The 10,689-nt window shown below is 32.3% G+C and overlaps 1 protein-coding gene and 1 long non-coding RNA gene across 2 annotated transcripts in view; one reads left to right on the forward strand and one right to left on the reverse strand.

Annotated features, from left to right (window-relative positions):
* Window positions 1–168: 168 nt before the first annotated feature.
* LOC107448172 (carbonic anhydrase 1-like) overlaps window positions 169–10,689 on the reverse strand; it is a 21,154-nt gene continuing 10,633 nt past the window's right edge. The window contains exons 3-7 of the mRNA XM_016063289.3: window positions 9,649–9,816; window positions 8,115–8,260; window positions 5,788–5,847; window positions 3,879–4,139; window positions 169–495 (exon numbers count right to left, since the gene is read on the reverse strand). Coding sequence (XP_015918775.3) covers window positions 376–495; window positions 3,879–4,139; window positions 5,788–5,847; window positions 8,115–8,260; window positions 9,649–9,816 — 755 coding nt within the window. The 3' untranslated portion in view covers window positions 169–375. The remainder of the gene's footprint in view (window positions 496–3,878; window positions 4,140–5,787; window positions 5,848–8,114; window positions 8,261–9,648; window positions 9,817–10,689) is intronic.
* On the forward strand, window positions 674–9,701 carry LOC139426470 (uncharacterized). The gene is made up of 4 exons (XR_011637742.1): window positions 674–802; window positions 5,618–5,727; window positions 9,033–9,094; window positions 9,223–9,701. It is a non-coding gene; the product is annotated as an uncharacterized lncRNA (long non-coding RNA).

Genomic DNA, 10,689 nt, shown 5'->3' on the forward strand with positions numbered 1-10,689 from the left:
AATAAACTATCACGTGTTCGGAAAATCGAATAAAAAGTTTATAAAAGTCTTATAAATATTTTTAGTAAAAAAAACTGTATTATTCAAAGAATTTATTTCAATAATTCATTTATTGAAATACTATAAAAAACCACAGGTTAAAGAAAAATTGAAGAATGCAATTTCAAATTAAAGCAACGAAAGATAAAACACATTTTATTTTTAAATTTCATTTTAACTTATATTGTAACATAATTCTTTTCGCCGTACAGAAATGAATTATATGAAACACATAAAATATATCATGAAAGAAAAAAAATTTTCTGTTTAAAAATATATAGAAGTTTCTTTTTTTTTTTAATTTATTCGAATATAACTGCCTTAATTTCTAGCACGTTAAGTATAAATTTTTCGTTCGTTTAATGGCTGCACTGGTCTATCAATATTTATGAGATGACATTGGTCTTCATTAGGAGTCCCTCTACTCACAGAATACAATGATAACAGCTCATTCACCTGCAGATAAAAAAAAAAATTAATTTTGCCAAGCTTTTACTATTTATTTATCTATTTATTTATTATTTATTTATTTATTTGTTTATTTTTTTGAAAAAAAGGATAAGTTAGCAAAATCGTAACTTTCATTAGATGCTTGGAATTCGAAAAGAAGTGAAGTGATCATGCTTACCATGTGATTCAAGTCAAATTCAAATGGATAGCTGTAAGCTGCGTCGCAAGTGTGTGTCGAATCTGATTGGTCTGAATCTGATCGTCAAATGTCACGATTCACCTCCGATGACGTCACTTCCAGACATATAAATAAGTATATCTCATCACGTTTTTCGACTAAAGATCTTGTATTCAAATTTCTTAGGCTTCATAGTAGAGTTTAATCTCATAGGATGACAACGTAAGTTTAATATGCATTGTAAGTTTAAAAAAATTTAAATGTTTCATTTTTAGTCAAAACACGTGAGACTTAACGTTTAACTTGAAGTTTTTGACCTCAAGTACAAAAGTTAGATACTTTAAGAGTATTTTTTGTCTAACCCATTCGTTACGCAGTTGTGTTCCGCTTGTATTGAGTTTTCGTGGTTAGTAGACAGTGGGGTTGCTCTATATTCACTTCAAGCACTTTGATTGAGTTAATAAAGATAAATGAAAATAATGAAAGCAGCTTGCTCTTAACTATGTTTGCTTCAAAATTTTAGTTGTTGTTGTAGGTGAGTAAAAAATGCGTCAGCATGAGGAAACGTCTTGAATATTCATTTTTTAGTCTTTGAAATTGAACTGAACTGAACTTGATTTATGAGTTGGGCACCCGCACTACGAAGCGGCCCCTATCTCAACCATCGTGTATTATTTATCGCTGTATAAGTTCTTTGGGATCAGCAGACTATGTGGGAGCTTTCAGGTAGATTCAAAAACTTTGCTTGAGTAGTCTTTGAAGTTGGATATAATAATGTGAGTTTAATATATTACTTTGTCTTTTCGAGAGGTAGTCCTTTAATGTATTCTGGCGACGTGGTAGCTTAGGGGATATAGCACTTAACCTCCATTAAGGTGAACCGGAATCGAATCCTAGCGATCGCTGGTCGAAACGAATTCCACACCCAGCCCACACCGACCACTGTGCTGACGTAAAATATCCTGAGTGGTAGCCGGATCATGAATTAGAGTGTCCTTGCCGTCAGACTAACCGTAGGAGGTTTTCGTGGTTTTCCAGCAGCGCAAATATGAATTAGTTCCATCAAAAAATCCTCCATCCTAAAGTCATCATGGGAGGCAAATTTCTCCCAATATTTGATCCATGAGTTTCCTTGTCTTCTGGATTCGGTTCATGTTTCTTTCTCTTTTCTATTTTTTTTTTCTTAAATAAAAGTTAGTTTTCTGAAATTGATAATTGTCAACTTCTTTAAATTATCTAGTATAATACGTCCTTGCACACATCCATTTTCGGGCCCATCGGGTAACTAACAAATCAAACGCGCTTCAGTAATGCAGTATGAACGCACTGTAAAACAAAACCCATCTATTTACGCTTTTAGGGGCCGTTCAAAAAGTACGTACATCCCGAAGGGGGGGGATTTGCTATTTTGTACGGTTTTGTATGATGGTGAGGGGGGGAGGTATTATACAAAATACGTGCATAAAGTTGGATGTTATTGTTTAGATAATTTAAATTAATAAATTATATTAAACTAGGATGCTCCGCCCCCTGCTCGCTAACGCTCGCCAACCCCCGAGAATTGCTACGCAATCCTATGTGGTTCACACCGTGAACCATGGCTCGCTGCGCTCGCTCGCCAATGAACACAATGTTCTAGCACAAAGACATAATATATTATCATCAAAGACATAGTATTTTATCATCAAAGACATAGTATTGTACTTATGTAGAAGAATTCTACCAATGTTCTTATTGGCTTTTAAAAAAGTATATTAGCTATTTAGATTGTACATGGTGAAAAAATCAAAACATTAGCTAAATAAGAAACATATTAGCAAAATAAATTATCAAATATTGCTTCACTAATATTCTGCATTTTAAAGCGTGAAAATTCAATGCATAAATAAACGCGAAATATAAAAAAATNATTGAAATATAATTTTTGTTGAAATAGAAACGAAAATTGCCGAAACTGAATGTCGAGAATGGTTATTAAACAAACCCATATACTTCATACTTGAATTTGGTTAGCTGCATTCATTAACGGCCCCTTACCTCAGTTTGCGTTTCTGTTTTCATATCTCGTAATCTGGCAATCATGTTACGAAAATATTTTAAATAATTCTTGAAAAATTCACCTTACATGTAAGTTCATTTGAATTCGCTACTCGCTTTATAGATTTCGTTTTATGTTTTATTCTGTTTTTTCCTTACATTTTATTTTCTGTTTTAAAGTGATATTTTTACTTAATGTCTTCAATTTTATTTGTTGTAAAATTTTTTGTAAAAATTTTTTTGAGTGCTCCTTACACTACTGTATTGATATCCAGTACACTCTCGTTTATCCGTGCGCGGATTATCCGGTTTGCGGATTATCCGCGCTCATTCCGGAGTCACACAAAAAATATTAAGAGAAACATTTTCAAGATTAAAAAAATTTGATTCATGAAGTTATAACATTACCTAATTTTTGGAAGCAATATTCGTTATTGGATTGCAGCATATGGAATATCAGCAGCATGGTCAAAGGTAAAATCTTCTACGTTATCACGATCTTGGAGAAAGATCATACCGCTTGATGAACAATCCTCTTCAGATGCTCAAGAAAAATATGACAACAGTATTCTCGAACAAGCAAAAGAAATCTAAGGTTTCAAAATTCTTGATGAAGAAAATTTAGAAGATTGGTTTCAAAGTGATGCATGTGAGCCTGGCTTCCAGTATTTGACTGATGAAGACATCGTTATGTTATTAAATCAAATAGTGATGATAGTAACTGATGCAGAAGATGTAGTAAATGAATGAAATACAATTTCTCATTCTGCTGCTCTGTGGAAACTTTATTAGATTATTTGGGAGGATTAGATTACAGTGACATTACTGCGGTTTGTAAAATATGTGCATCGATATATGGCGAAGACGTATTACACATTTTTTAATAAAGAAAATTCCTTGTTTGATGTTATGCATGCAAATGTCAGTAATTTTTATATTTTTTCTACTGATATTGAATTTTTCTTAAATAAAAGGAGTTTTCGGATTATCCGTGTTTTCGATTGTCCGTGCGACCTGTCCCGGTGATTAACCCGGATAATCGGGAGTGCACTGTATTTTGCTTTGACTAAATTGATGCAATATTAGAAAGCACTCCTTTCTGCGGATATAACTGTGTGAGCTGATGCAAAGATTATATCTTTTATTAATGAACATACGCTGAATGTGTACATACTTGGTTGGTTTTTACTTGATTATCTTGTCTGCAGATTAGCCAGGTGACGCCTTCATTGCATGGTGGAAAGGCCATGGATCCACTGTACCTATAGTAACGGCACCTTTCGTTAATTAAATCATCCAAATAAATTTTGCCTTGTCTCCGTGGATCTGTTTCTGGACGTTGAATCTCTCCTTCGTAGTGTTCACCTTTGTACTCATACGCAGGCTTTACATACAAAAGGTTATCTATTGCTGAGTTTAATTGATTGCCGCTTTCCTATAAAAAAATATAAAGTTTTTAGTTAAAAACTTTTGCTAAGAATATAAAATGTCGCCACAATGCTGTACGAAATAACCCAAATTTCCATCCTCTTTAAAAAATTTAAATATATTGTTAGAATCTTAAAGCATTTTCTTTTGGGGAAAAAATTAAAAAGTGTATATATGACGTCACTTCCAGACATATAAATAAGTATATCTCATCACGTTTTTCGACTAAAGATCTTGTATTCAAATTTCTTAAGCTTCATAGTAGAGTTTAATCTCATAGGATGACAACGTAAGTTTAATATGCATCGTAAGTTTAAAAAAATTTAAATGTTTCATTTTTAGTCAAAACACGTGAGACTTAACGTTTAACTTGAAGTTTTTGACCTCAAGTACAAAAGTTAGATACTTTAAGAGTATTTTTTGTCTAACCCATTCGTTACGCAGTTGTGTTCCGCTTGTATTGAGTTTTCGTGGTTAGTAGACAGTGGGGTTGCTCTATATTCACTTCAAGCACTTTGATTGAGTTAATAAAGATAAATGAAAATAATGAAAGCAGCTTGCTCTAAACTATGTTTGCTTCAAAATTTTAGTTGTTGTTGTAGGTGAGTAAAAAATGCGTCAGCATGAGGAAACGCCTTGAATATTCATTTTTTAGTCTTTGAAGTTGAACTGAACTGAACTTGATTTATGAGTTGGGCACCCGCACTGCGAAGCGGCCCCTATCTCAACCATCGTGTATTATTTATCGCTGTATAAGTTCTTTGAGATCAGCAGACTATGTCATACCCTCCAACTGCTACGGAATTTCCGTAGTTTCAGAAATCTTCTTTTCAGACGGTAGCAAAATTAANATTAGTACCCAACCTCGGAAAACTTTAAATGACCAACTTTCTTTTAGCGGCACCCACGAGAATTATTGAATTAAATTCATTGGAAATTTTGAATTTTATTGGCAATGAAACTCTAAATTGTTCTGAAAATACTTAATGGTTGTTAATTTATTAATTACTATAAAACTATTTAATAATTATGTAAAGAATAGATTTCTTTCACGATTCAATCCCAGTACTAAAAATGGATTTTATAACGGACAATTGAATTTATTGTTCTGGAAGTGCAACTGGTCTATTCCTTAATTTGATTTTAGTGTATGCTAACACTGAAAATGAACAAATTGAAATATGATTTTTGTTGAAATAGAAACGAAAATTGCCGAAACTGAATGTCGAGAATGGTTATTAAACAAACCCATATACTTCATACTTGAATTTGGTTAGCTGCATTCAATCTAAACACTAATTAAATTTTTCATGATTCCATATTTTCTTAAATATTCATTCAATATAGTGCAATTAGAAAAAAGAATATATTTTTTTAAATTTGGCTTCTCTTTTTTTTTCGAGTATTTTATAAGAAAATAATTTCATAAAAAATAATGTAAATATTGAATAAATAATGGGTAATTTGATATAAATTTAATTACAGGTTTAACAAATTCTTGGAACCCATGCGTGACCCTTGTTTAGAATGGTGCTCTGAGGAACTCTAGAAATCCTCGAAAGTTGGTAATTATGAAGCTGTTCATATGCACAATGGTAATTTTAATTTTAAAAAAACTTACAATAAATTTAAAAAAAAAGAAATAATATAGCTACCGAAAGGAAGCCGGCAATTACGACTATATTTCCATCACTGTCTCGGTGAACTAAATGAACCTGTGTAAATTGAGCAAACATTAATAAACTTAGAAAATGATAAATTTGTTTATTTCACAAAACAGTTTTATGTGCAATCTAAACAAACGATTTAAATTCTTTTTTTCAATAAAATTTGTCCGATTTCAAATTTTAATTTTCAATATTTTTCGATTGGCTGGGTGGCGCAGTTGGTTTCTCGTGGGCCTTCGGAGCCCAGGTCTGCGGGTTCGATCCCCGGCCCAGACACCGGACTTTCGGGATGCAGAAAATCCTCAGCGGCCATGTCGTATGATTATGCGGCATGTAAAAGATCCCTGGAATGCCTTATTGGCTCTCAGAGATGCCAACTTGCTCCAGACAGCAAATATATATTTTGAAGTGGTAGTTTATCAATTGTGATTCCAGATTTAATAAATTCAATTTAGTAGAGTTTTATCAACCACTATTTCTGAATAATTCGTAGGCTTATATAATTCACCCCTTTATTATACTTAAGTCATGGGGACCTTTTAAAAATCAAGCAAAACTAGTCAAAAATTTGCAAAATTTACTTTGCAGTTATTTACCGTTTTTTTTTTCTCATTATTTTGGCGTGTCCGGAGCAGTTGGCATCTCTGGCTTGGCAGTTCCGGCAAAATTAAATTCCTTGTGCACTTTAGCATCCAAATAGAGTCTCGGTGCTGCCATCTAGTGTGGCGGAAACTAGAAGTCCAAATTAACATGACCAACGGTATCTCAGCCATTGTGGTGGTCCTGAAAGAGTGGATACCACCTCTGGAGAACGCACTAGGTCTGCTCATCGGCAAGCCCGATTGTGCAGCTCATTGGAAATTTTAAAAAAAATTATTTTTTTATTGATATTATATTAATTATTTTCATCTCTCTTGTTTCAGCTCCAATCAGTTTGCTATTGCAAGTTTCAGCTAACATGCTGATCGTATAGCAAGCGTCTTATAAATATTCAAAATTATTGTTAGACTTGACGTATCATATTTTTCCTTTTTTTAAATGCCATTTCTTTCCCTTTTTACGTGGGAATTGCAATTTTTAATGTTGTAGAAATGTAAATCACAGCCAAAGAGTTTCCATGATTAGTCCTTGTGAATCTTTTCGTCATCATGATTAGTGCTTTTAAGCGTGCGTGAAGCTTTTAGAAATGTTGCCTATTTTATTCCACGCAAAATTTGCGTAAACTAAAATGACCGTCTAAAGTCAAACACTTCTTTCCTTTCTTTATGCCACTACTATTAAAAAAGCATTCTGACATAAATATTACAATCCTATGGAAAGATTTTCAAATTGCTGGCATAAAAAAAAGTTATTAACCTCTTCGAGACTAGCGAGTCATACATTAGAACAAGCTCAAATCTCGGTGCGCTGCTGCGTAAGTTAAAAAATATATAGTTGCACTTTTAACAAACATGGATTGGATGTGTTAGTTTTAAAATGAAAGAAAAAATAAGTCTGTCATTTTATACATCATCAAACTTAAGTTATCTCTTTTTATTTTTTCCATCAGGCTTCTCATTCCGTGCCAATACATTATGCGACTCCTAACTTCCTAAAAATTTGCTGTAAAAAGAAAGATTGTTTTCTTAGAGTTAATATAGAAGTGTTTGCATAATTATGATAACCACTTATATCAATTATCTTAGCAGTAGGCAACTTATGAAGCAAATTATCCTCAATATTTAATTTTAAAAGACTACAGTACTGATTTATTGGTTATCCTGGTCTAAACAGCAGTATCAATAAAGACTACCACCAGACAGTTCTGTCCATGAAAGTACATGTCTCCATTTTGCAGTATCAATCAATCAATCTTTTATTAATTAATCTTTTTACTTCAGCATAAAAATTATATATAGAAAATGTTCAAGTTGCAGAGTTAGTTTTAGTTACACTCATACTTCATGTAGTACATTTTAATACGGTTTTAGCACTTGTTGATTTATATTTTTGCGTTTAAACCACATTACACAAGTTTTCTTGGAATTAAAACATATTTTGTATGGGTGGTCAGTCAGAGGTTTTATCCTGCGTAATATTTTGATTGTCTTCAAAAGGTTTTTAAAAAGAAAAGCTGATTAAAATATTTAGAAACATTTTACTGTAGTGTAGTTGTGAAAAATTTTAGGCAGAGCTATTAAAGCTTCAACTAGCATAGCAATAATAACGCATCATTATTGAAAATAAACACTGATTTTACTGTGTCAAGAAAATTACAATATTCTCGTGTTTTATACGATGTTTTCAGCATTATTGTATAATTCTCTACAACTTACCTCCATTGTATATTTGTTACCATTAAGCTCATGCTCCGATCCCATATCTGTGCTACTTCCCCAATGGAAATGGAAGTTGCTTAATGAGTATTTCTTGTCATCGATTGTTACAGATCTTTCGACTCCATCTAGTATTTTTACATCAACTAAAAGAAATAAGATTAATTTTGTTGGGGAAAAAGCAGAAATGAATGCAATTTATTGCTTTTAAAGTACGCGAATTGATAAAGAATAGTATAAACTTCTATTTATTGTATAAACTTCTGAAGAAATGAATTTTGTTCATTATGCATGTAATAAAAGAATACAGGATGTTCAAAATGTATTCAAAATTAATTAGAGCCGGTTAAAGGTCTCGAGAAATATTTATCAGGGCATGAAATGTTTTATTCACATGAGAAATATTTTCAAATGATACATTCAGTAGTAGGAAACTTAACTCTGAAACCTAAATCCTTGGGTTAGGGCAGCTACAAAAAACTTAGTGAATTAAGTGGAGAATTTAATTTTAGAAGGAGGTTGAATTAAAATCAAAAAATGGTTCGTATACACCCCTAGAAGCAGGACAAATAGTATTATGATTAGTATTACGTAAAGCTTACAACTAATAATTTTTTTATAAGTATAACATACATAGGGAGCTGTTGATTTTTTTTCTCTTTTTTTTTACCAAAGTAAATATAGTGATGAATAGTTTCTAATTAAATATATCAAGAGAATCTTTCACACCCTACAAATGACAGTAAAAAAATAAAATGGTTTTTGTCGGAAATGCATTAGTAACCGAACAGAACTTCCCTAACGCATGCGCGGTAGGAGTTGTTGTTATCACTCTCAGAAAGCAGCATGTCAGTGATCAACTAGTGGCATATTTTTTGTCATTTACTTATGTTATTAAATATACTAATGTTTTTTCAGATCGTTTATTATTTAGTTAAGAAATCTCTACAGACCCCAGCGTCAAAAAAACCAATAAAGGGGTAAGTTTACCCTTTATATATCATTTATAAACTGTTGTTTACATTTCGAAAGCAAAATTAATATTTAATAAAAATTAATATTTATAAATAAATGTTTATTACTTTTTTATTATTATATTAAATTATAGATTATAGATAGCACTGTGGTCGGTACAATCCGGATGCGAAATTCACGTCGCCCAACCATTGCCGGGATTTGAAGCCAGTTCATCTCATCGGAAGGCAAACGTTTTATCCTCCAAGCCATCACAGGTCTGGATCAAGTATCAGAAGAAATTTGTCATCGTGGAGGACTTTTTGATAGAGCTAACCCGCATTTACGTCACATGGAGAGGAAAACCTCCCACGGTTAGCCTGTTGGCAAAGGGACTCTAACCCATGATCCGTCAAACAATGAAGATATTTTACATCAGCCTGTGGTCAGTGCAGCCGGGTGCGGAATTCGCATCGACTAACCATCGCTTGGATTCGGACCCGGTTCACTTCATAGGCAGGCGAACGTTCTAATCCCTGATCCACCACGGCTCTAACTGGTTAATTGTAATAATACTTACGAAAATGACCATCATTCGAAATATTAAGTTTGCCAACTGGATTCTCATAACCACTGAGCATTAATATTTGACGTGTTCCGCTGTTCACAGTTTGACTTGATACTATGTTGATCGGTGATTGAGAGTTGCCATTGCATTTAGGATACTTTTGTCCCCAACTATCTGGACCTATTAAAATAATTAAAAATTATATTTTTCTCAAAAGCAATAAAATATTTTACTGGTTTAAAATTTTGTGTGTACTTAAACCATTAACACGTTGAATGCCACTCTAATATTACATGGCTTGCCCGTATGGCAAAACTGTAAATAAATGCAAACTAAATTTGCAAATATTAGACAGATTTTGATAGTTTTTTTTAAATGGTTAGCATAACTCGTCCTTCATTAAAAATTTCGTCCTCGTTTACATTTTCTTTATTTGTTTTCTTTTTGCTTCTTTTTTTTCAATTATTAGGTATATAACAAAATTCGCTTCATTTATTGTTCTCTTTGTTTCAATTTTTTTTTTAAATAAATTTAAGTAATGTGATACGAACTATTGTCATCTTTATTGTCATCTGTATTGAGCAGTTATGAGTTTTGTGCGAGCTAGACTGTCGTCCAGAAGTGGACTATACGGTTAAGGGTTTTGCAAACCTAGGTACGCATCTAGGCAAACCTTGGCCAAAAATGTAATCGACTACATTTCTTGATTACAGTAATCAATTACTTGTAATCGTGATTACAAAGTTTGATTACAGCTGTAATCATGATTACATAGTCGATTACAGTAATCAATTACTTGTAATCATGATTACAACTTTCAAAAAATTTTGATTACAGCTGTAATCATGATTACAATTTTGATTACAGTAATCAATTACTTGTAATCATGATTCCAAGTAATTGCGATTACAAGTAATCACAACAAAAACGATTACAAGTAATTATGATTACAAGTAATCAAAATATATGATTACATGTAATTTGATTACATGTAATTTGATTACATGTAATTATGATTACATGTAATCTAATTACACGATTTACAAGTTATTA

Source organism: Parasteatoda tepidariorum, chromosome 9, assembly GCF_043381705.1.
Source record: "Parasteatoda tepidariorum isolate YZ-2023 chromosome 9, CAS_Ptep_4.0, whole genome shotgun sequence".
NCBI classification, from domain to species: Eukaryota; Metazoa; Arthropoda; class Arachnida; order Araneae; family Theridiidae; genus Parasteatoda; species Parasteatoda tepidariorum.